General features: G+C 50.6%; 1 protein-coding gene and 1 long non-coding RNA gene across 11 annotated transcripts in view; one reads left to right on the top strand and one right to left on the bottom strand.

The window, feature by feature from the left end:
- The window catches only part of GPR161 (G protein-coupled receptor 161), a 49,603-nt gene extending 26,699 nt beyond the window's left edge, over nt 1–22,904 (bottom strand). The window contains exons 1-3 of one of the 10 annotated variants that reach the window (XM_053209074.1): nt 22,486–22,606; nt 20,599–20,740; nt 20,322–20,448 (exon numbers count right to left, since the gene is read on the bottom strand). In XM_053209074.1, the coding sequence (XP_053065049.1) occupies nt 20,322–20,337 (16 nt within the window). In that variant the 5' untranslated portion in view covers nt 20,338–20,448; nt 20,599–20,740; nt 22,486–22,606. Of the gene's footprint in view, nt 1–5,026; nt 5,869–20,321; nt 20,449–20,598; nt 22,003–22,130; nt 22,341–22,485; nt 22,624–22,710 lie in introns of those variants that run through there. The other 9 variants (XM_053209078.1, XM_053209077.1, XM_053209076.1 and 6 more) reach the window with 9 other exon arrangements.
- LOC128312975 (uncharacterized) lies at nt 6,074–10,403 on the top strand. The gene is made up of 3 exons (XR_008293034.1): nt 6,074–8,439; nt 8,578–8,735; nt 9,488–10,403. It is a non-coding gene; the product is annotated as an uncharacterized LOC128312975 (long non-coding RNA).
- Nucleotides 22,905–26,096: the final 3,192 nt, after the last annotated feature.

The following is a 26,096-nucleotide window of genomic DNA, read 5'->3' as shown; positions in this document are numbered from 1 at the left end:
ATGATCTCACTGCTCGTGGGTTGGAGCCCCACGTCGGGCTCTGTGCTGACAGCTCGGAGCCTGGAACCCACTTCAGATTCTGTGTCTCCCTCTCTCTCTGCCCTTCCCCCACTTGTGCACGCACTCGTTCTCTCTCTCTCTCTCAAAATAAATGTGAAAAATATTAAAAAACAACAACAAGGAAACCTTACAAAATACTGAGTCAGGTATCTGTTGTGTTTTATAAACTGGTTTGCATGGTAATTTCCACGAAGGAATTCTAGAAGTACCTTGATTTGCAAAAACAGAATTACGACAATGTAAGGGTGGGTTTTCTCTCGTTTGTGCAAATTTGGATATTTAAATTTTTTTATGTTTTATTTTTTATATTAGAGAGAGAGAGAGAGTGAGAGAGCAGAGTGCGAGCAGAGGAGGGGCAGAGACATGGAGACAGAATCTGAAGCGGGCTCCAGGCTCCGTGAGCTGTCAGCACAGAGCCCGACGCGGGGCTCGAACTCATGAGTGGTGAGATCATGACCTGAGCCGAAGTCGGATGCCCAACCGACTGAGCCACCCAGACGCCCCAGTGCAAGTTAGGAGGTTGACGGTCTACCCTCAGTTTCTTACCTAGAACTCTTGATTTTCATCAACTTGCAGTGGGCGTCCTTCCTGCCCAGACTGCAGTCGCCCTGAACTTGCCAGAAAAAGACGACGTGGCCTGGGGGTTAAGTGTATAGACACTAAGCCAAACTGCCTGGGTTTGAAGCCCGGCAACTCTACTTCTTAGGCCCGTGAGCTCAGTCGACTTCTGTTCCTCATCTGTAAGAAGATGATCTTCCTCACGGTTACGGCGAGGTCCGGGCGAGTTTCCGCCGATTTCTACCAAGCGCCCGGAGCAGCATGTGGACGAGCGAGGTCTGGCCGCGCGCTCGTGGGAGCGCCCAAGGAGCTTGCTGATTTCACTGTGGGAAAGGACCCTTCCTGCACGTTTTGGCCACAGCCACGTGGCCCAGGACTCTGGCTGGAACAGCTCAAGGACAGACTCGCTCCCACGGGTTGGGAGGCTGACGGAACGCGGGCCGGGGCGGCTGCGGTGGCGGCCGCGTGTGGCACCGTGAGCAGAGCTGAGGGAATGACAGCAAGAGAGGGAGGGACGGGGAAGGGGTAGAGAGAACGCCGTGAGCCCGGCCACGCGTGCTGGCCCAGTAACCTGAGATTCCGAATCCTCTCCTTCCCTCGGGTGCCCTTTCTCCTCCCGTGAGGCTAAGTGGGCTGGGTTTCTGACACCTGCAACTTCGAGAATCCCAACTAATACTCTGATCCGCCACGATCCGCACACAAAATGGCAAGACCCCCACCTTTCCGGACATTGGTACCAGGAACCTTCTCTTCTTCAAGGTTAGGCCGACTCCTCAGGCACAGCTCTGCCTACCTCAGCCTCCTTCTTAACACCTTATCCTTTCCTTCCTGCTGCAGCCCCGCGGCCACCAGTGCCGTGGACTGTCGTAGGGCACCCCCAGCGTGCCGCCTCTTTGGGATCAGGAGATCCGTGGCCCAGTCCACAAGCCACTACAAAGAAAGGGAGGCCTTCCCTCCCCCCCCCCCCCCAGCACCGCTTAGAAGTGAGGCCACCAAAGGGACGCCCAAGAGCCCGGAGACAACGGGCCCAGGCTCAGGTGGGTGCTGAGAAACCATGGTGATCGGAAGATGGCAGTTCTCTTGACACCTGTCTAACAAGGGGCTGCTGGACATGACAAGACACATCCGTCCTCCCCAGAAGTCTTCTCCAGAAAGACAGTTTCTTTCAGCATAAGGCAGAAGGTTCTCTTCTGACATTCTTAAATATACCCGAGCGGGAGTGGTTCCTGCTCTCCTCCACAGCCACCCACCTTTATGAAGAGCCTGAGCAGCCTGGAAGCTGGGACCGCCAGATGCCCTCTCCTAAAGAAATTCAATGCTGGGGCACCGGGGGGGGGGGGGCTCAGTGGATTGAGCGCCCAACTCCGCCTCGGGTCATGAGCTCACGGGTTGCGAGTTCGAGCCGCGTCGGGGCCGGTGCTGACGGCTCAGAGCTCAGAGCCGGCTTCAGATGCTGTGTCTCCCTCCCTCTCTGCCCCTCCCCCGCCCACGCTCTGTTTCTCTCTCTCTCAGAAATAAACAAACATCAAAAAAATTTTTAAAAACAACAACAAAGGAGTATTTCCTAAACACCACTTCAAACAAGCCCAGGCGAGGTCACTGTCGTGCTATTTCGGCAGCTCTCTCAGGGGCTCTTCAGATCAGCACCTCCCAGCGCTTTTTACACATCAATCACCAGCCGGAGGGGGAGACGGGAAGAAGGTTCTAATAACTACCTTGTGGTGCACAAAGTAACTGAGATAGACAGTAAGCCCCCACCCCTCCAACCTATAAACCAGACCACACACCTCGCTGAGAGCCAGAGAGAGATCACAAGATCCCGGGGTCTCCTCCTCCCCTCCCTGGCACTCACATGAAAAGTGTCCCAGACACGGCAGGTGCAGCAACTTGGCCTCTGTGGGGACAGGGATGCCCGCACAGCCAGCCCAGAGTCTTATTACCACGCACAGGGCACTCGGCCCTTGTCCCCACAAGGGCACCACAAACCCAGGAATGTCCTGGTTCAACATCTCTCACTTCGCATGTAAAGCAGGCCTGAGCTGTGTTCTGCTTGGGAAAATGCACGAGCACTTTTTCTGCACCAGCAGAAGGGGGGAAAAAAAGCTACAGTCAGAACCCCAAACGACCTTACGTTCTCAGTCCCCGACCGAGCTCTTGGTTTGCCAGCGGGAAAGACCTGGCTTTGGTCCCCTCTGCATGGACATTATCCCCCTGAGCGCCTCACTGTCCTTCACAACAGCCTTCTATAGAGACTGGAAGGCTGGAGCTGGGGTTCTTCACCGACTGTGATCCTGTCCACAGGGGTCAACGATGAGTCTGCCTGATGTCTTTCCAAAACCAATTTCTTGTTCCTCAGCATAGACCTTCCCCGAGGCTTGGTCCTTGATCCGTCCCTTTCTCCCAATACCCTTGAGAATCACATCCATTCCCAGAGTGTTGCTTGACTATTTTTAACTAATAATAAGCAGTGTTTGCAAAACCCTGTGCAACATACGTGTCCTCACCTGCATCATCTCATTAGATCTCCTGGGTAACTTTTAGAGGGAGGAATTACTCTTCTCCCCATTTCAGAGAGGCAGTGAAACATATGGTTAAAAGCATGAACTCTGGAACTAGAGAGCCTGGGTTCAAATCCCAGCTCCACTACTTACTGGCTCCGTGACCTTGACATGTTACTTAAACTCTCTGGGCACCGGCTTCCCCTTCTGTAAAATGGGGGTAATACTCTTGCTCAGGCACCTGCCTCACAAGGTTGGTGGGAGAAGTCAATGAGTTAATATTTGTACGGTGCTTAGAATAGTGTCTGGAACCACATCAGTGTTTGTTAAATAGATAAAATGGGAAAACTGAGGCTCAGAAAGGTTAAGGGCCTAGTTCAAGAGAACAATAAGTAGTAAACTTGGTCCTGTGGGTGTGAGACTGTCTTCCATCCAGCCACTTAGCACAGGAGAAGCTTCGGCATGGCGTGGCCTCATCTACATTCCAGATTTCTGACCCACCAACCCCTTCACGGGCCTTCCGTTCCAGCCAGCTATGCTGTGTGCTCTCATTTCCCATCCTCTTTGCTTCTGCTTGTCCTCTACACGGAATGCTCTCCCCGTTTGTGGTACGGATGAATAAAGATGTACTAAATCTAAGATATGTTCCTGATCTACTGGTCTAATAACTTTATTGAAAGAGGAAAGGAAACAAACAGGTAAATGGGGCAGCGGGAGACTGAAGCCTAAAGAACAAACAAAAAATATACCAAGTCACGACATGGAATTTGGCAATGATTTCTCGGATGTGACATCAAAGGCACAGGCAGAAAGAAAAAAACAAGGGCGCCTGGGTGGCTCAGTCGGTTAAGCGTCCGACTTCGGCTCAGGTCATGATCTCACGGTCCGTGAGTTCGAGCCCCGCGTCGGGCTCTGTGCTGACAGCTCAGAGCCTGGAGCCTGCTTCCAATTCTGTGTCTCCCTCTCTCTCTGACCCTCCCCCATTCATGCTCTGTCTCTCTCTGTCTCAAAAATAAATAAACATTAAAAAAAGAAAGAAAAAAAACAGACAAACTGGACTTCATGAAGATTTAAAAATCTGTACATCCAAGGATACTGTCCACAGAATAAAAAGGCAACCCACAGAAGGAGACAAAACATTCGCAAATCACGTATCTGATTAGGGATTAACATCTAGACTATATTAAGAACTCCTAAAATTCAGCCCCAACCAAAAACATCCCATGTCCAAAGAAGATATATAAATGGCCAACAGGCACATGAAAGATGCTCAGCATCACTGAGCATCAGGAAGAGTAAATAAAACTACAAGGAGATACCATCTCATACTCATAAAATGGCTACTATAAGGGGGGAAAAAAAAACAAAAACAGAAAATAACAAGTCTGGGTGAGGACGTGGAGAAATTAGAGCCCTTCTGCACCACTGGTGAGAATGTAAAATGATAGGGGTGCCTGGGTGGCTCAGTCGGTTAAGCGACCAACTTCGGCTCAGGTCATGATCTCGCGGTCCCCGAGTTCGAGCCCCGCGTCGGGCTCTGTGCTGACGGCTCAGAGCCTGGAGCCCGTTTCAGATTCTGTGTCTCCTTCTTTCTCTCTCCTCCCCCGCATATGCTCTGTCTCTCTCTTCTCAAAAATAAATAAATGTTAAAAAAAAAAATAAAAAAAGCAAGGTCTCTAAGAGATACTCGTACACCTGTGTTCCTAGCAGCATGATGCACACCAGCTAAAATGTGAAGCAGCCCAAGTCGGCCCTGACTGATGACTTGACAAGCAACCCACATGATGGACTGTTAGCCTCCAGAAGGAGGCTCTGACACAGGCTCCCGCACGGGGGAACCTGGAGGGCCCTATGCTGAGTGAAAGAAGCCAGTCAGTCGCGCAAGGGCAAACACGCATGGTTCCACTTACACCAGGTGCTCGCAGTAGTTGAAATTACAGGCAGAAGGCAGAATGGCGGATGCCAGGAGCCGGGGGAGGGAGGAAGCTGGTGAATGGGGTTAGTTTTACAAGATGAGGAGCGTTCTGGGGACGGGTGGCACGAACGGGTGCCCAACGTGACTGGCAGTCGATACCGCTGAATCGCGCACTTGAAAATGGCCACGACGGCACGTGCATGGGAGATGTACTTAGCACAATAAAGACACGGAAGAACCTATTTATCGGGGTTGCTTCTCTTGAACTCCTCTCCCCACAGGGTGTGGAGAGTCAGGAAGCGAAGGAGGCAGCGGCATCTTCACCCGGTGATGATGACGGTGACAAGGAGGAGGGCCGTAGGCGGCGTCCAGAGTAGCCTCCAGACAGCAAGGGGCACGGGCCGTGTGGGGCGTGGGCGGGTGACTCCTCACGAGCTCCTCGCCCCGGCGGCCACTTCCGGCGGCCACTTCTGGCGGCCACTTCCGCGGCCAGATGCACTAAAGGCACGCGCCCATCGCGCTGCACCCTCCCCAGAGCACACGGTGAAACAAAACTCAGCTTCAGTGCTCCTCAGACTCCTCTGCGGCCGTTTGGGTTGCGCACGTTGGCGACTGTGAGGCACACCACGTACTAAGCCAACTTGGACTCGGAGCCACACAGTCAGCTGAGTTCTTTCAAAGGGCCACTGGCCTCCCTCCCAGGCCACCGTCGGCAACCCCGAACACCGCCAGCATCTCCCGGTCAACACGGACGGGGGACGGTCCATCGCAGCCTCCCGGAAAGTTGGCCAACAACCAGGTGAAGCCGCGACGAAGACAACTCACCAGGGGAGAGTCCTAGGTCCCGAGAGAAAAGCGCTTTAGGGAGAGGAAGCAGCAGCGGTTTCACCACAGCTCTGGGCAAAACGTTCAGCAGCCTGAAGGTGGAGCACGACCCGACCAGAGAGACGCCCAGCTGTACACAAGGCAGCTGTCTCCCCTCTGCCAGGCCACCGGCCACCCCGGCCTGCACCACAAGATTCCCCGGGGGGGCGGGAAACAAGGGCAGACACGCCAGCTTTTCCAGGGCAGGCTCGGGAAAGCCTCCACAGCACTGGCCCACGGCCACCCTGCCTGGAGCTGGGATCCAGGCAGCCCCGGGAGGCGAAGCTGGGTCACCCCAGGTCAGGACACCCGAGGCTGCTCCTCTTACCTGACGCTGAGGCCAAAGGTGGCTGTGCTGGGCCAAGGGTCTGGTCACGATCCCCTGCTCAGGCAGAGAGGCGCCAATGCCACTCCCGACTCAATACACCCAACTGGCTACTCGACAGCCCCAGTCGGACGTCACGGGCATGGCAAGCCTAGCACGTCCGAAACCGGACTTCAGATCTCTCAGACCTGCCGGTTCCACATTCTTCCTCATCTCCTGTTATGGTTCCCCCATCCTCCCAGGCCCTAAACCTGGGAGTCTCTCCTGACTCCTCACCTTCTCTTGCTTCTCCTATCTGGTTCATGAACAAATCTACAGGCTCTAATTTTGAAATGTTTCTAGAATTCAACTGTCTGACTATCTCTGCTACCATCACTCCGGCCCAGGCTTTGTTGTATCTTCTCGGGATTACTAAAATAGCTTCCTCGCTGGCCTACCTGCGTCTGCCACTGCCCCCATTCTCAACACAGTCCCCAGATGAGCCTGTTCAAACAGAGGTCAGAACAAATGAGCAAGCCACGGCTTTACTCAGAACGCCAAAAAGGATCCCCAGATCACTGAGAACATGCCCCGCAGTTTCCTACATGATCTGGCTCTCCCTTACTGCTCCAACCTCATAATAAAAATCGCTTTTTACACCCACTCCAACCACACTGGCTTCCTCACTATTTCACAGACACATCAAGCATGCATCTACCTCAGGGCCTTTGTACTTGCTGCTTTCTATGCCCGGAATGCCCTCAGCCCAGAGTTCTTTGTAGGTTGCTCTCCCAGTCTAAGTCTTAACTTAAATCACCTTTTTGGCATGGCATTCGCACCCCCACACTACCTTTCATACCCCTCTCCCATACTCTGTGGCCCCATTCTCTTCCTTACTTTTTCTCCTTAGTGCACATGTACATACTCGTTAATCTGTTAATGCCTTTCTCTCCCACGAAACTGTATGCTCCACGAGTGCAAGGAATTCTGGCCTACAAATTTCTTCACTGCCACCCAGAACAGTGACTGACAACGAACAGGTACACAATATACGTGATAAATAACTGAATATATGAATGAGCCACGGGACACTGGGCATCCTGGCATAGCAGGCATTTCTGGCTCTGCAGACACAGCAGCCACTATTCATTATCCAGTCGATACCCCCTTTCCCCTCTCAGCACAACTCTCACTTGACACGGGGCACTAAACGTGCCCACGAAAACAGACTCCCTGTACGGAGCCTGAGCGGCCATTAGACCCAGTTTCAATCAACAAATGTCTACAACGTGGCCAAAGGCTATCCACTTCCTGGGGGACAGACCCAGCTATGGCTCCCGCCCTTTTTCCTTTCCCCTCCCTCCCGACTGGAACTCAAACCCGATGCTCACAAGTGAGGCAGCCAACTTCTGACCAGGTAGCTGGAAGTCCCAATGCAATCAGTTTGTGGCCCAAACCATATCCCGAACTGCGAGGCCTCTGTGCCCAGGCATGCCAGTCAACCAGTCAACCACTTTTTGGTTAAGTCCTTGTAGTACAGTCTCCCCTGCACGCCACGTAGAGCAACGCCAACTTGACACGTAGGTCAAAGGTGAGAAGAGAGACGTAGAGGAAGGCAAACCCTGCTGTGCGTGAATGTTACGGTGCAATCCGATTGCTGGTAAGAACTGGTGCCGTGGGGTCTTCGTCCATCTGTCCGTCTTCTTCTCCCACCTGCCCCGTCCCCTCCCCCTCGACCCCACAGTGATCCTAACTCGTTCGCCCTTTTCCATGATAACTCTATACAGAATCAAAGACTCTAAGCAGTAGGAAGAGAGGGCCTCCACTAAAAAGTTCTCTTCCAAAAGGGCACTAGAAGCTGAGCTCATCCTTGGAAATGCCTCATGTTGGATAGCTGAGTTTTATGAATTGGTGGGGGTTTTTTTCACCTTAAAATAGCAAAACTCTTTATTTTAAACCTTTAAGCAAAATTGTGAAAATCTAGCATACGTTTCTGTATATTTTAAAACAAAGGATTCGAAACATAGTAATTTTCAGGACGATGGCTCAAGGCCGTTAAGTACCAAGATAAATGGAATTTTGATTTGGAAAAGACCTTAGAGATCAATTCTAATGCAACTGCCTTCTTCTGAAACCTCAGGGAAGACTGTTACACTCGCCCAGTTACTCAGCAGGTGAATTTCCACCGTGAGCCATCGACGCAGGATCAGAAATACAGTGATTCCCTCCAGTTAGATGAGGTAAGGGTATATCCTCTTACACCAGATGCGCCTTTAAATTCTCTACTTCCTTCTTACACTTTCTCTGCAACTTTTTTCAACTTTCTGCTTCCCCTTTTCCTACACAAAGTATACTTAACTACAGTTTTCCTCGTCTAGCTTATGAAAAGTCTGCGAATATTCTGCAAGAGCAAATAACATCTCGGGGGAGCGCGTCAGTGCAAAGATCTCCAACTATGGCCTCTGTCATACATATACGTCATTTCCTCCTGTGCCTTTGGGGACAGGTGATTTTCTACTTCTCAACACTCTACCGTGTAAGTAACATAAGAACTGTATGTATACGGCTTAGGTAACTGTAGCATGTTCCAGAAAAACAGGGACCCCTGAAACAGCTCAGAGCTCGGTATCTAATTTTAGTATTTTTTAAGTAGTAAGAGGGAAACTGCTGAATTTAAAAGCTAAGGTTGTTGAGCCCCATTGAATTTTATGCCACCAGAAAGCTGGATATAGCAGTTAAATGTATACTGGACGTCTAACAATTTCCAAAAGGCCAAGCCTAGAAAGTAAGAACTTTTTGAAGAGACTAAGGTACATGTGCAGAAGGTATCTGCACAGGCCTGTAAAACAAGGCAGAGTGTTACTTGTTCTTGGCTACCTTGATTCTTTAACTTTTACTTCCTCTATAAACTATCCTATCACACATCCTCTAAGTCATGAATTCCCAAACTGCAGGTGGCAGTTAACTGTGGACCAAATAAATAATGTCTCGCACACACGTGAACTATTATTCTTCAAATGTCTATAGGTGCTACTGTGGTCAATACAATTAAAATTCGTTTTCACATAGTTATTGATTCAAAGCAACTTTTTGTATTTGAAGCAACACGTGTTCTCCAGCTGAAGTGATATTAAAAGGGGAGGCAGATCGGGGCTCCTGGGTGGCTCAGGCGTCTGACTCTTGATTTCAGCTCAGGTCAAGATCTCACAGTTCTTAGGATCGAGCCCTGGGTCAGTGGGATTCTCTCTCCCTCTCTCTCAAAATAATAAACTTTTTTTTTTTTTTTAGGTGGGGGCAGGGGAGGTGGATCCACGCAGCCTGGAAAAGCTTGGAGATCACTACCATAACCCATTCCAAGCCCCTGACCTCCTCACTGCCACTTACGTGAATAACATCTAGCTCAAGGTCCATCCACATCAAGAGCAAAATTCTGAAAAAAAACTTTCTGAAAATTCTGAAAAAAAACATTCCACCCTCACAGTGACCCTTGCTACCTCTTACCATGTCAAGTTTTCCTTTTACATGTTCGTTATCCTCTCAGACATGCATGTCTTAGCACGAGTTTTCATTTTAGGTAAGGAGACTTCCTCCTCCAGGAAGCTTATTAATTCTTCTTCAGTTTCCCCTTTGTATTCCCAACAGCACTTTGCATGTGGGAGAAAATATTTTATATGCCCCCTACTCTTTCATATCTACTTCGATCTGATATTCAGTAGAAAAAATCGTTTCTGGAATCCTGACGAAACCTAGGTTTGAATTTCACATGACCTTGTGCATGTCTCCTAACCTCTCTGAACCTGAAATTCTCCGTGAGAAAAGAGACAGTAGAATTAACCTACAATGTGATCGTCCAGAGGAATGTATGACCTAGCCACAGCAGCTAGGCAATGGAAAGAAATAAAAGGCATTCAAATTGAAAAGGAAAAAGTAAAACTGTCTCTATTGGCAGATGACATGATACTATATATAGAAAGCTCTTAAGTCTCCACCAAAAAAAATATTTTTTTTAAGTTTATTTGTTTATTTTGAGAAAGAGAGAGAAAGCACAAGTCAGGGAAGGGCAGAGAGAGGGAGAGAGAGAGAAGCCCAAGCAGGCTCTGAGCTATCAGCGCAGAGCCTGATGCGGGCCTTGGAATTCACAAACCATGAGATCCTGACCTGAGCCAAAGTCAGATGCTTAACTGACGGAGCCACCCAGGCACCCCTCCACCAAAAAACTAGGGGCGCCTGGGTGGCTCCGTCGGTTAAGCATCCGACTTCGGCTCCAGTCGTGATCTCGCGGTCCATGGGTTCGAGCCCCGCGTTGGGCTCTGTGCTGACCGCTCAGAGCCTGGAGCCTGTTTCAGATTCTATGTCTCCCTCTTTCTCTGACCCTCCCCTGTTCATGCTCTCTCTCTCTGTCTCAAAAATAAATAACTGTTAAAAAAAAAACTATTAAAACTAATAAATTCAGTAAATTCGCAGGATACAAATTAACATACAGAAGTCAGATGCATTTCTATACACTAATAATGAGTTATCAAAAAGGGAAATTTTTTAAAAATCCCATTTAGGGACGCCTGAGTGGCTCCGTCGGTTGAGCGTCCGACATCGGCTCAGGTCATGATCTCACGGTTTGTGGGTTTGAGCCCCACGTCAGGCTCTGTGCTGACAGCTCAGAGCCTGAAGCCTGCTTTGGATTCTGGGTCTCCCTCTCTCTCTCTGCCCCTCCCCCTGCTTGCACTCTCTCTCTCTCTCAAAAATAAATAAAACATTTAAAAACAAAATCCCATTTATAATTGCATCAAAAACAATAAAATACCTCAGAATAAATTTAACCAAGGAGCTGAAAGACCTTTTACCCTGAAAACGATAAAACACTGATGAAAGAATAATCTTCAGATGACACAAATAAATGTAGAGATGTACCATGCTCATGGACTGGAAGAATTAACACTTCCATTGTTAAACACCGTTAAAACGTCCATGCCACCCAAACAATCTAGAGATTCAATGCAATCTCCATCTAAATACTACAGAAAAAGAAAAAAAAGCAAGGTCATCTTTCACAGAACTAAAACAACAAATCCTAAAATTTGTATGGGGCCACAAAATACCCCTAATAGCCAAAGAAATCTTGAGAAAGAAGAAAGCCGAAGGTATCACCTTCCCTGACTTCACACTATACTATAAAGTTGTAGTAATCAAAATAGTATGATACTGGTATGAAAACAGATACAGAGATCAATGGAACAGAATAGCAAACCCAGAAATGGACCCACAACTGTACGGTCGAGTAATCGTCGACAAAGTAGACAAGAATATCCAGTGGAATCTTCAACAAATGGTGTTGGGGAAACTGGACCGCGACATGCAGAGGAAGGAAACTGGACCACTTGCCTACACCATACACAAAAATGAACTCGAAATGGATTAAGGACATAAATGTAAGAACCGAAACCTAAAACTGAAACGTAAAACTCTTAGAAGGAAACACAGGCAGTAAGTTCTTTCACGCTAGTCTAAGCAGTATCTTTTTTTTTTTTTAATTTTTTTTTTTTTTAATGTTTATTTACTTTTGAGACAATGCGAAAGACAGAGTGCAAGCACCGGAGGGGCAGACAGAGGGAGACACAGAATCCGAAGCAGGCTCCAGGCTCCGAGCTGTCAGCACAGAGCCCGACGCGGGGCTCGAACTCCCGAACCGTGAGATCATGACCTGAGCCGAAGTCAGACGCTCAACCGACTGAGCCACTCAGGCGCCCCATAATTTATTAATTTTTTAATTTACATCCAAGTTAGTTAGCATATAGTGCAATAATGCTTTCAGGAGTAGAATCCAGTTTTCAGGAGTAGAATCCAGTGATTCATCCCCTACGTATAATAAGCAGTATCTTCCTAAACCAGTCACCTCAGGCAAGAACAACTAAAGTTAAATACATGGGGCTACAACACACTAAAAAGCTTCTGCACAGGGAAGGAAACCATCAACAAGGCAACCCACAGCAATCCTAGTTGCAAATCATTAAGGGGTTCATATCCGAAATACACAGACACACCTTAACGTCAAAAAACCAAACAGCCTGATTAAAAAATGGGCAAAGGACTCGAGTAGACATTATTCTGCAGATGACATCCGGACGGCGAGAGGCACGTGAAAAGATGCTCAGCGTCACTCAGCATCAGAGCAAATCAAGACCACAAGGAGCGATCACCTCACACCCGTCAGAACGGTTAGTATCAAGAAGACAAAAACAGGCGCTGGCGAGGAATGTGGAAATAAGGGAAACCTCGCACCCTGGGGGTGGGAATATAAACTGATGCGGCCACTATGGAAAACAGCATGGGGCGGCGGGGGGAAGGGGGTCCTCAAAAAATAAAAATCGCACTACTACACGATCCAGCAATTCCACTTTTGGGCATTTATGTGAAGAAGACGAAAACACCAATTCCAAGAGAACTGCGCACCTTTACGTTGACTGTAGCATTATTTGCAAGAGGCAAGATACAGAAGTGCCCAAGCGGCCACCCACCGATGAATGGGGTAAGGAAGATACAGCACACGCAGAAATAACGGAAGAGTGCTCCGCCATAAAAAAGAATGACATCTGGGGCACCTGGGTGGCTCAGTCGGTTAAGCGTCCGACATCGGCTCAGGTCACGATCTCGCGTTCCGTGAGTTGGAGCCCCGCGTCGGGCTCTGGGCTGACGGCTCAGAGCCTGGAGCCTGTTTCGGATTCTGTGTCTCCCTCTCTCTCTGACCCTCTCCCGTTCATGCTCTGTTTCTCTCTGTCTCAAAAATAAATAAACGTTAAAAAAAATGTTTTTTTAAAAAGAGAATGACATCTTGCCGTTTGAGACATCATGGATGGACCCAGAGGGCATTACGCTACATGAAGTAAGTCAGAGAAAGAAAATGTCACGTAACTTCACTTCTACGTGCAATCTGAAAGCAAAACAACACACACCCACGAAGCAGAAACAGACTCAGACGGGAAACCGTGGGCTATCGGGGCGGCGAGGCTGGAGGGGCCGGCGAAACAGGCGAAGGGGATTAAGGGGCACAAACTTCTAGTCATAGAAGAAGTAAGTCACAGAGATGTAATGTGCAGCATAGGGAATATAGTGAGTAACTGTGTGTGGTGACGGACAGTCACTGGACTTATTGCGGGGGGTCATTTCGTACCAGGAAAAAGCAATGTACGTGGAAACATGCGAAAGCAGGTAGTGGCCTGGCTGTCAGGGAATAAAACTCAAAAAAGGTTTAAGCTACTTAAGATACGAAAAAGAAGACTCCATTCTTTTCTCTCCCCTTCGAATTTTAAGGACCGCCTAAGACATTTCACTTGACCGCTTAAGTGGATGACACACAGGAGAAAGGACGCACTGCAAATGGAAATGGCTGGGGCTCCACGGGGACGGTGCTCAGGGCTTCAGGACTTGAACCTGGCTGCTCCATCACTGCAGGAGGGGGGCTCCCGCCCAGCCAGAGTCGCTTCAGTGACTAGCGATGCGAGTGCCCCAGCTGAGTCGGGGTGGCGGGCCCTCAGCTGAGGTTCCATGCACAGCACCCTACCCTGAAAGAGAAAATCTCATTTTTTAAGGCAGTGTCCGGATGGCTGGGGAAGGTCCGAAAATGCCCACACAGAAGACTCTAGGTAACAATCAAATGCAATCACTACCCCAATATTTTACATCAGTGTTTCTCAAAGGAAGGGCGCTCTGCCTCCCCTCCTACCCCAGGGAGGAGTCTCTGGAAATGCCCAGGGACATTTTTGGGTGTCACATCTCAGGGGACAGCTCTGGCATGTAAGGCCAAGGACACTGCTGAAGACCCCCTGATGCAGAGGACAGCCCCCACAACAAAGAATTACCCAGCCCAAGACGTTGACAGCACGGAGCCTGAGAAATCCTGTTCCACCACAGTACTTTCGGTTTACTGCATGTACTTGACGAACAGATCGAAGGAAAATAAAACAACTCTCTCCCTCACTCACACACACACACACACACACACACACACACACACACGTGTGCATGTGCGCTCCAAGAAGAAGAGATGAAAACTATGCAGGGAATAAGGGTAAGATTACTTCCATCACAAGAGAAACAATGGTATCATGTTAATTGGTTTTTACTCTCGATTATTTGTTTTATTCGTAATCCTCCCGGAGCCCAGCACACTGGCTAAACTCATACCGCTAAAATTGAGAATGTTATTTCTGAACGTGTAAAAAAATTTTTTGATGTTTATTTATTTTTGAGGGAGACAGAGCGTGAGCAGGGGAGGGGCAGAGAGAGAGGGAGACACCGAACCCGAAGCAGGATCCGGGCTCCGAGCTGTAGCACAGAGCCCGACGCGGGGCTTGAACTCGGAAACAGCAAGATCGTGACCTGAGCTGAAGTCAGACCCTGAACTGACTGAGCCACCCAGGTGCCCCTATTTTTACATGTTTTAAAGTACTATCACTTCTGAATCCTTTTTTTCTGCTGACCATATCTGAGACACATGCCGTCACAGATAGCCCTGCTGAATAAAGGATGTCCCCTCCCACCCTTACCACGCTGCTGCTGGTTCCTGGGCACTCCCTGCTTCCCCCTTCCCAGCCCTCACTCAGCCACCCCTAAGAAGGTTTCCTGAATACCTACTCTGTGCCAAGCTGGGACACAGCACTGGGACACAGCACAGAGCAAGGTACCAAAATCTCTCCTCTCCTGGAGCTTTGTGTGGGGTATAGCTTTGTGAGAGCTTCACAGGGAAGGGGACACAAACAGTAAACAAATAGACAATGAATATACAAAATAATTCCAGATGGTGCCAGGTGCTATGAAGAAAGCTACCAGGGGAAAGAAGAAAGAATGGGTGAGTGGGCTGGGAGTGGGTAGTCAGAAAGCCTCTCCAGGTGACATCTGATCAGAACAGAAAACAGTGCAAAGGAATTTCAGGCTAGGGAAGAGCCTGTGCAAAGGCCCTGAGGCACAATGAGCTTTAAGGCATGCAGATTTCCCAGTAAGGGGCAGACTACTGAGGACTCCGTGGCGGCCGTGGTGAGGACTATGGATGAGAGCCCATGTGTGACGGAGGCCCCTGGAGGGATGTGACCGACCTGTTTTAAAGGGCCACTCTTGCTACAGGGTAAAGAACAGATGTAGGGCGAGCTCAGAGGCAGGGACACCAGTTAGCCCAGGTAACAGGTGAAGGCTTGGACAAGGGTTATGGTAACGAAGCGGTCTGAAATGAGCAGATGCGTTTATCTCCAACCTTTCAGAGCTAGGAGCGGCCACAGGAGCAACCCGGCACAGCCATGTTATCTTACAGACGATGAAACCAAAGCTCAGTCACATATGTAATTACTGGCAGAGCCCGGATGTCCCGACTGCCGTCACCACACCTCTGCCCTTCCTGGCCGTCCCGGGACTGGGCGGGGAGTACAGGAGACAGGCAGGAATAGGAATCCTCTAGAAGGCAGGCGCAGTCAAGTGTAACATAAATGATTGTCTTGGGGCGCCTGGGTGGCTCAGTCAGTCAGTTGAGCGTCTGACTTCCGCCTAGGTCATGGAATCTCGCCATTCTGGAGTTCGAGCCCTGCTTGGGCTCTGTGCTGACAGCTCAGAGCCTGCAGCCTGCTTCAGAGTCTGTGTCTCCCTCTCTCTCTCTCCCTCTCTCTCTGCCCCTCCCCCACTCACACTCTCTCTGTCTCAAAAATAAAAATAAAATATAAAAATAAATGACTGTCTTGCTTTGGACAAGGATGACCTCCTCGCCAAATCCAACGGGTCCTTCCTTGAACTCCCCCAGCACCTGATGCCTTCGACTAAGTCATTTTCCTCTGAGACGCCCCCCTCCCCCCCCCTCCCCCGCCGCCGCTCTCTCCTGCTTCTCCCTCCTTCCATTCCTTTCCAGGCTTACTGACCTGCAGTCGCCCTGCCCGTGTCACTACTACTGCCCAGGGGCCACTCCTTCTCCGTCTGCAGAGGAAATCAACTGCTTCCTTTGCTCCGGGGGTTGCCCCTGAGTTTCCTCTGCAAGGTCACCCTTTCCAGACGCGGAGTTCATGTGTCTTCATGGACGTGACACATGATTTATGCCTCGCCCATCAGCACATTCCAAACCCCTCTGACCCACTTTATGACTCGGTTTGTGAGACGTACGGGCCTGGTGGTGGGGTAGCTGGGAGACAGACAGCTCCCCTCTCCCGCGGGATTCGCACTGGCATCACCCCCTAGCCATCGTGAGCGGGGAGCCTGAGACCAGAGCAGGTAAGAAAGTGAGTCCTGATGAAATCATTTGAACCTGGAACCCAGGCCTGAAGTCAGATACACTCTGGAGCTTTTTTTAAGTTTGTTTGTTTGTTTGTTTGTTTGTTTTGAGGGCAGGGGAGGACAGAGAGAGAGACAGAACCCGAAGCAGACTCCACGCTCGGCAGGGAGCCCGACATGGGGCTCAATCCCACAACCCCGGGATCATGACCTGCGCCAAAATCAAGGGCCAGATGCTCGACCAACTGAGCCACCCAGGCGCCCCCACTCTTGAGCTTCTTGCTGATGTGAGCCAATAACTTTCCTTTCTGCTTAAGCCAGTGTGAACTGGATTTTCCACCTCTTGCAGAAGGAAGAGTGCCGCCTGAGACCTCCTCTCTCTCTGTACGCGCTCTCTGTACCCCCGTAAACAGGGATGACTCCGAAATCTCCATCTAAATCGCTCTTCAGAGCTCCAGATTCACATCCACCCGCCTAGTAGGTGTTTTTCCTCCCATACTCCCTTCCTGCCACACCCAGGCACCTCAGCTAGAACATGTCAAAAGGGAATTCGTCCCCTCTGCCCCTAGCATGTCTACCATCTCGATACGCTATTCCCCGTGTTTTTCACTACCCTAGGAAAAAACATCACCACCCACCCCAAGCACTCGAGACAGAAACCCAGGGCATCAGAGAGTACCCTTGCTAGGCAGTCCTGATGGGGCTAAGGCCCCGACTGACACGAGCCACGGGACCCGGGGGAGATTCATGAACATTTCTGAGCCTTGGATCTTCTTTTATACGGGCTTGCTAGGTGTCAGTGAGATGCCGTATGTAAAGCAACGCGTGCTGGTCACTTCCGTTCCCCGTCACGGACACGTAGTGCCTCCCTAAATTCTGACTCACAACTCCATCGGCCACTGTCATTACCCCGGCCCAGGGCCTCGCTATCCTTGCCCTCGATGACTACCGGACATTTCTAGCTCATCTCCTTCCCACCCTGCAGTGTTGCTGGACCGGCTGACTCCTAACCAGCCTGGTCACGCCATGCCAGGCTGGGCCACCGGCAGAACCTATCACGGACACGCCCTCCACTTCGGCCCTCCTGAATCGCTCGCTCACGGTTCTCCAAATATACCCACTGCCGTACCTCGCTCCCCTGATTTTGCACGGAAACGTGTCCGCTGTCGGAATGCCCATTCTCCCTCTTCCCCCGCCTAGTGAAGAGCTCGTCCTTCGCGCTCGATGAAAATAATCCCTCTAAAAACGAAAGACAAGAGGGATGCCACATTGGCCAACGAGGCTCACAGGCAAATTCAAACCCTGTCTTCCCTGGTGTCAGTGAGGAGGGAACCTGAAAAAAAGGGAATAGGAAAGACACAATACTTGAAAATAGTGTTAAGTGAGAAAAAAAAAAAAAAGCAAAGAGAACAGAGAGGAAAGAGAAAACGTAAGAAGTTAGTCTTGCGATTGGAGAGGACTTCCTAAGCAAAACAAAAAACTTGAGGGGGGGGTCACAGAAAAGTGATTCAGACCCAATCATGTAAAAAGTCATCACTTCCGCACAAAGGTACAGTTAAGTAAAGCTAGGGAGGAAACCATAAAAGGCAAAATATCTGATTTATTAACAAGAAAAGAAAGTCCAGGATTTAGAGACAGCCTCAAAAACTGATGCGATCGCAAACAATTCAACAGAAAAACTGAAAAGGATTTCATGGGCAGTTTGAAGGAGTGTAAATTGACTAAGCTTTTTTTCAGTGTAAGCTTGGGAAAACCTAAAATGCACAGAACTTTGGTACGGAATGATCTCGAAGACACAGGTTTCGTTCTGCTTTGTTTTCAGCCCATAAGCAGAATAGGGTATATTGTATGCTACCGTATTTTTTTCTTTTAGAGGGAGAAAACAGAAGACACATTTTATTTGCCTACAGATGCATAGGCTAACTCTAGATGAATACACAAAAACTGGCAAAATTCATTATATCCAAAATAGGGAAAGAGAGGGCTGAGATAGGATGGAGATATTACCTTGTATACCCTTTGAATGTCGTGCTTTAGAAATACTACCTATCCCCAAATACTACCCATCCCCAAACAAGGAAACCTAAAAGTTAGTAAATAAATTCAATCTCTTGTCTGCACCTTCTCCAGATCCCAATAAACAAAGGGAATTTTGCTTAAATAAATGTTTAAAGTAACATACTTTCACCAGCTTCACTTGTAGAAATAGGCTTTATCCAGAAATACTCCCGTGTACACAAGATCTTGGGGGTGCATCCCTGCCCTGCGGCCAGGGGCTTTGGACAGGCCCTTCTCCCGGCCGGCCCCATTTCTCCAGCGCTGCCCGCGGCCCCCTTGTACAACCCCCGGTGCGTGCCTGGGACCCAGCCGGGAGGGGCCGAGCTCCCTCCAGGAAGTGGGGGGGGGGGGCTCACGCTGCACTCGGGGACAGACATGGGTGGAGGGTGCCTGGGTAGCTCAGTTAAGCGTCTGACTCTCGGTACGGCTCAGGCCACAGTCTCACAGTTCATGAGTTCGATCCCTGCCTCGAGCCCGCCTGGGATTCTCTCTCCCTCTCCGTCTCTCCTGCTCTCTGTCTCTCAAAATAAATAAACTTAAAAAAATATATAAGTATCAATAAACAATGTATTGCATGCTCACCCGGATTTCCAGACTCGGGGGGCATATACTTAGGCCCTGAAGAAGGTCTAGAAAATAATACATTTGCGGTGGTTACCTCTGAGGTGAGGAGAGGGAGTGGAGGGAACTTTATTTTCCTATACACGTCCTGTATTTTATTTTCCTATACACGTCTATATTTTAAAAAATCTTTCATAATGACTCATGTTTATGAAAAAGCTACCACACTCTAGATATGCTTTCTATTTAAAAAAAAATTTTTTTTTAACGTTTTTATTTATTTTTGAGACAGAGAGAGACAGAGCATGAACGGGGGAGGGGCAGAGAGAGAGGGAGACACAGAATCGGAAGCAGGCTCCAGGCTCTGAGCCATCAGCCCGGAGCCCGACGCGGGGCTCGAACTCACGGACTGCGAGATCGTGACCTGAGCCGAAGTCGGACGCTCAACCGACGGAGCCACCCAGGCGCCCCGATATGCTTTCTATTATTCACCCAGGGACACCGGTTTGTAAGCGGCAGGCTGACTTCAGATTGTGCTCTGGATCCAGGGCTCTCTCACCGGTTACTTGAGTGAAAAACACACACACCACCGAACGTGCCCCCTTCATGTCTTACCCCCCATCACAGAGAAAACGCCTTCCTTTAGGCTCCCAGCTTCCCCGAACGCATCTGCCCTGAACGCCTGCTGCGCCCATAACTGGCCACAGAAACAGGTAGCGAGCAAGTTGCAAGCATTCTCTTGGCGAAAGACTAGACTCCAAGGAGACTGACCCTGGCTGAACGAATGAGGGGCTGAGTCATTAAGTCAGTCCTCCCTCCAAACTCCAGCCAGCACTGCTGGCTACCTCCAGTTCTGCTGTCGTTTCTTTTTTTGGTTCTCAAAGAAAAACAGCTAGAAGACACCCCCGCCCCCCACTCCAGCCACGCTTCATCGCTTCTTAGAATGACAGCGACTTCTTCCTAAGGTCCAACCCAGAGGCTGTCGGCTGGCAGTCTGCAGGCAACGACCAGCCGGCACCTATAATCTGCTTGCCCTGCGTATTTTGAAAAGGGGTTTGAATTCGTTACTAGCTTTAAAAACATGAGATCCTTTTCTGTAACAATTTACAGCTTCCCCCCCAACATTCAGGTCAAGCAACAAGGGGCTGGAGCTGTCTCTTCCCAGGGAGGCGTGCCCCCCACCAGCCCGCCTGCCTGCCCTCCTCTACAGGCAGGCCTCCTGACTGGCCCAGCCCGCAGCAGAGTTTATACTACAGAACCGTACCTCCTTTGGCGGACATGTAGGTCAGTTCCGGTTCAGCCCATCCTGTCTTTCACGGAACCCAAACAAAGAGCTCAACCCCTCTGACGACACGGTCCTCCTTCGTCTCTGGTACTCCCACCATGCAGGGCTGCAACGCAAAGAGAAGGATAGGAGTACATGCGGTCGTGGATTTAGCTCCTAAAATGCCAAGCGGGTCTCTCTTTGAGGGGGTCCCTCATCTCCTCGCCATGGCGGTGGAGCTTTGGGACAGGGAGAAGTCCTGAGTTCGAGGACCCACCTGGATGACGGAGTCGACATTAAAAGTACCGCCAAGTCAAAAAACCTGAGTTTCATTCTGGCTCCTTATTGCTGGGCCAAGTACTTAGCTCTCTTGAGTCTGTTTCTCCACCTATAAAATGGGCTGATAGCACTTCACAGGGCTGTGAAGTGAATGAAATTTTTAAAAAGTGTATACGATCGTGCTTATAAACAGCTTACAACTACAAAATAAGATAGGTGTGGGACAGAACAAGAGGGGAGCTGTGGGAGAAGTGACAGAAAGGGGTGACACAAATCCCAGTTAAAGAAAGGTGGATGAAGAGCCCGCGGCTGTGTGATCTGAGGTCCCTCCTGCCTCCTCTTTCTGCCTTGAGCTCTGGGAAATGCCTCTCCTCACCTGTCTCATGGCTGCAGTAAGGGAAAGTCACTTTTTCCCCATGCAGTAGCCCCCTGCAGCTCATTTCCAGGGACAGGGAGGGAGGCTGGGCTGAACCGGTCGCTGCCGGGCTGGGGAGGAGGCCCGGTGATGTCCTCCCCAGCCAGGAGCACGCTGAGATAGGCGTGTCTGTCGTTACCATTATCCCCATTGGACACATCAAGGCACTGAGGTCCTTTCCCTCCAAAACCACCCCACCCCCCGACTTCACAGGGAGGAAGACCAAATGACCTTCTCTGGAAAGCACTTCGCAAAAACGGATGAAAGGTACAACAGCGAACAAAAATAGCCACAGAGATGCGATACAAAGTCATGCCAATGCACGGCCGTGTGGTTACTGGAAAGCAGACCTCTCGGGAGCGCACCAGAGCATCCCAGTTCCCCAAACGGACATTCTCATCTCCCACGCCTTTGTCAAGAGGTTGCACGGGGCTAAGGTCTGGCCCAGAAGGCTGGCCAAGTCCCCCCAAAGCTAACCGACTCTCGCTCTGGCAGATGTGGGGGCGGCGGAGGCGCCCATCGCGCCGCGCCAGGGTTGGCCCGGCGACTTCTGAGCGCGCCTCCCGCCCAGGCTCGGGGACACAGCGCCCTGAGCCCGACTGGGAGGGTGGGTCTCACCTGGTCCTCACGGATTCCAGGTGGGGGACGAGGCCGCTTAGCCCCCCACGCCTATCCCCGAGGGAGGAGTGAGCCCGCCGCCTGGAGCCCCTCCGGGCCGGGTCCCGGGCACGCACGGATGCCCTCCCCTCCAGGGGGTCGTACCAGGGGGCTGCGGGCGTCGCTGCAGAAAAGGGGCGGGCCAGGAGCAGAGCCAGTCCGAAGTCCCCGGCCGCAGGGCAGGGACGCGCCCCCAAGATCTTCCCACAAAGAGCTCCGGCTCCCCACCCGCTGGCGGAGCGCGGCCGGGAGCACAGCTCCCACCCGCCGTGGGGGGGGTGGGGGGCGCGGAGAAAGGAGAGCGCCGTGGGGGCGGGGAGGCGTGGGGGAAGGGGCGCAGAGACCCTCCCCGTCGCGCCCCCGCGCGCGCACGCGCGCGCGTGCTCGCCCGCCCCGCCCGGAACTGAGTCCCGCTCGGGCCCGCCCGCCCCGCGCCCCGCTCCCCGCTCCGGGCTCACCGCGCCGCCTCCGCTGCCGCTCAGGGCCCGGCCCGGCCGCCTCCCGCCTCGGCGGCCGCCGCCGCCGCTTCCTTCCTCCCGGCCGCGCTCGCGGACTGGAGGTTTCGGGTTTCAGCCCGCCGAGCCCCGCTTCGCTCCTCCCGCCGCCCCGCCACCAGCACGCGGACCCGGGCAGGCGCAGGCCAAGTAACTTTGCGGCGCTCCCGCCCCTCCTCCGCCGCGCCGCCCCGCCCCCCGCGGCCCCCCGCGCCCGCGCCGCCGCCCCTCCCCAGCCCCGCGCCCCCGGCTCGGCGGCCGCTTCTTCCCGTCCCTTCCCACGGCCGGCCTCGCCCGCCGCTCTTTGTCTCGCCCTCACCCTCTCGGCTCGCCCCGCTTCGCTCCGGTGGCCCCGACGCGGGCCCTCCCTGACTCCGTCCCTCCGTCCCAGTTTCAGCCGTTGGGACGTCCCCTTTTCCATCTCCCTCTCCATCGCACTCCTACTTTCGGATTCTCCCCCGTGGGTTCCGCACAGCCCTGTTCTCCTCCCCCTCCTCCTCCAGGCTCGCCCTGCGCTCCCGCTGGCCTTCCCTTTCCTGCCCACCTTTCCTTCACCCACCCGACGTCTAGGGACAGCTGCCGGGCGCCAGGCACCGCGCCGAGCCCTGGAAACATCCCAGGGAATCGACCTGGAGGCCGGCCTTTGAGGAACCCGCAGCCCTCGAGAGTGAGAGGGTGGATGTAAACAGATCCCTACTGTGTTGCTCTGCTCGCCTGTGAACCACAAGGCCGAGGAGCAATCGTTACAACGCGCAGACCAGAGCGCTGCCCATTCAGAGGACAGAGCATTTCCTTTTCGTAACGTTCTTTTCCCCCCTTCTTCACTCCCCACGTTCTGTACCGTCCCTAGCCTCCTGGCGTTTTCTAGGCAGCAGTCTTAATAAGGGGAAGAAACGTTGAAGCAAACGGGCGAACTGGAGCGAGGAGGAAGGGAGGAAGAAAACAGGGCAGGAAAAGAATCAGGTCAGAATTTACAAAGTCCAGTTCACCAGCCTCCAGCACAAACTGATGCTGCTCCCGGAGCAGGATTTAAATTCCTCTGAAATCCATCTGCTTTGAGGAATGCATTAATTATTCCCTATCTACAGATTGGCACTGTGGGAGCAATAATTTACTATCTTGCACTTGCCAAACACCCAGCTTGTCTTCAGGGACAGACGGGATAATGGGGAGGGAAAAAGTTCATGGATGCCTTAATACTCCTACGGGATAGATGCTTTACTTGGTCAAAAACCGGAAGCTGAAGCTCCTCTCAGAGTCTAGGTCGCCAGAAAGCCAGATGCTGAAGGAGTTGAAAGCGGTTTGTTCTCCAGAGTATTTTAGACTTTTCTAATGAAATACCTGGTTATTACTATTATTATTTGGACTTGCATTGACTCTGGCACTGGCCAATCTTTGTGACCCTGCGGAGTTATATATAACCTTTCCGAATGTCAGTTTATTCTTACATAAAATAGGCATCCTCATACCTGCCTCATATCTGTGGAGTTTAAGAAGACAAAACGAGGGGCACCTGGGTGGCTCATTCGATTGAGCGTCAGACTTCAGCTCAGGTCATCATCTCGTGGTTTGTGGGTTCGAGCCCTGCATTGGGCTCTGTGCTGACAACTCAGAGCCTGGAGCCTGCTTCGGATTCTGTGTCTGTCTCTCTCTCTGTCTCTCTCTATCTCTCTCTCTCTCTGCACCTCCCCCACTCGCACTCTCTCTGTCTCTCTCTTAAAAGTCAATAAGCATTTTTAAAAGTTTTTAAATAAAAAGATGAAATGAGATTAAGTAGATCATCTGGTGCCATGGAGCCTGAGAGCTAAGCCCTCTTGAAAGCTGGCATTCAAGAAAGGTCTGGAAAGATCTGCCATAGACTGGCATGGAGAGAATGAGAAAAACAATTATGGATCTTTTGCCTCCGTATCCACCCATGATACGAGGATGCCCTTCCCGTACTGAACTCCACTGAAAACCTTTTTTTCTCCCGCTCATTATCAAATATATTATTTATCACAAAGGTTTTTCTTCCCATAGTTCATTAGCTCAGAACTTACTGTGCATTCAAAGATAGAAATTGCTGCCAACAAATGCATTTTTTCAATTGCTCTCAAGATTTTTCTTCTAATAATACTGAGCTGTGAGCAGTATTCACTCAGATGCAGAGAAGAGATAGAAAAGTTATTTTTTAAAATGTTTGTTTATTTTTGAAAGAGAGACAGCATGAGTGGGGAGGAGCAGAGAGGGAGACACAGAATCCCAAGCAGGCTCCAGGCTCTGAGCTGTCAGCACAGAGCCCGACTCTGGGCTCCAACCCACAAACCGTGAGATCATGACCTGAGCGGAGGTCAGATGCTTAACCGACTGAGCCACCAATATAGAAAAGTTATTTCACTAAGTAACACCGTATAGGTGACAGTTGTGTGAAAAACATGCCGTGGATTTGGGGTGAGAAATGTTTTTCAAGAAAAGAAGAGAAAGATACATAGTAATTTTCTTTTTCCAAGTCGCTTTCATAAGCCACTCCCTTTTGGGGCCCCCAAAAGATTTCTGAACTAAGATAAGGAGAGGCTTTGTCCAACTGAATCCCAAATGCTGGCTGAAGAATCGCACAGGTTAAGACATCTTTAAAATAAGCTATCTTTCCAATCCAGCCATCCACATACAACTAGTCAAAGCAAAATTGTGGAGTATGCTGCCTGTTCTGCATAAAATATTATATCCCCACCCTCGCGGTGCGTGTGTTCGAGCCCCGCATCGGGCTCTGTGCTGACAACTCAAGAGCCTGGAGCCTGCTTTGGATTCTGTGTCTCCATCTCTCTCTGCCCCTCCCCGCCCTCACTCTGTCTCTGTCTCTCTCTCTTCCTCGCAAAGATAAATAAACATTTAAAAACTTCCTTAATACAAAAAAGAAGAAAAAGATGACAACAAGGATAGTGGAAGATTCGGAGGAGTTAGAACTTTTGCCCACTGCCGGTGACCTTAGAATACAGTTTTTGTTAGTTCCTCAAAATATAAGGCATAAAGTTACCATATGACCCAGCAATTCTGTTCGGTACTAAAGCAAGAGAAATAAAAACCTACATTCACACAAAAGTCTATATCAAACAAATGCTCGTAGCAGCATTATCCATAATAGCTAAAAAGTGGAAACAACCCGATTGCCCATCAATTGACAAGTGGATAACAAGAGGGGGCTAGCCATACAGTGGACCATTACTCAGTCGTAAAAAGGGATGAAACGCTGACCCCCTGCTACAACACGGGGGGAACCTTGAAAACATGAGGCTAAGAAGCAAGACAGAAAGGGCCACATGTTGTAGGATTCCATTTATTTTTTTTTTATTATTTTGAATATTCATTTTTGAAGGAGAGAGAGAGACAGCGTGAGCAGGGGAGGAGCAGAGAGAAAGGGAGACACAGAATCCAAAGTGGGCTTCAGGCTCTGAGCTGTCAGCACAGAGCCCCATGCAGAGCTCGAACTCACAAACTATGAGCTCATGACCGGAGCCGAAGTCGGACACTTCACCGACTGAGCCACCCAGGTGCCCTGTATGATTCCATTTATATGAAATATCTAGGGCAGGTAAATATAGAGAGACAGAAAGGTTAATGATTACCTGGGGCTGAGGGTAGGGTTGTATGAGAAGCGACTGCTGACAGTTACAAACTTTCTTGAAAATGTTATAAAATTAGATTATGGTGATGACCACGCAACACTGTGAATACATTAAAAACCAGTGAAGCAGTACAATTTAATGGATGAAACTTACGGGATGTATCCTGCGGGTTGCGCAGAATGACCTCTGGCCCAGCTCCGGGGGTGGGCTCTGATTACGGGCACTTTTTAAGCCAGATGCTTGGTTCAGGGGTGGAGACGGGCCTGGGGCCCTTGGGTCAGGATGAAGCCTCAAGGACATACTGCTGAGAATGCTGGGTGGGTGGAAC

This window comes from Acinonyx jubatus, chromosome E4 (genome assembly GCF_027475565.1).
Source record: "Acinonyx jubatus isolate Ajub_Pintada_27869175 chromosome E4, VMU_Ajub_asm_v1.0, whole genome shotgun sequence".
NCBI classification, from domain to species: Eukaryota; Metazoa; Chordata; class Mammalia; order Carnivora; family Felidae; genus Acinonyx; species Acinonyx jubatus.
This window is presented reverse-complemented; position numbering and strand designations above follow the sequence as displayed.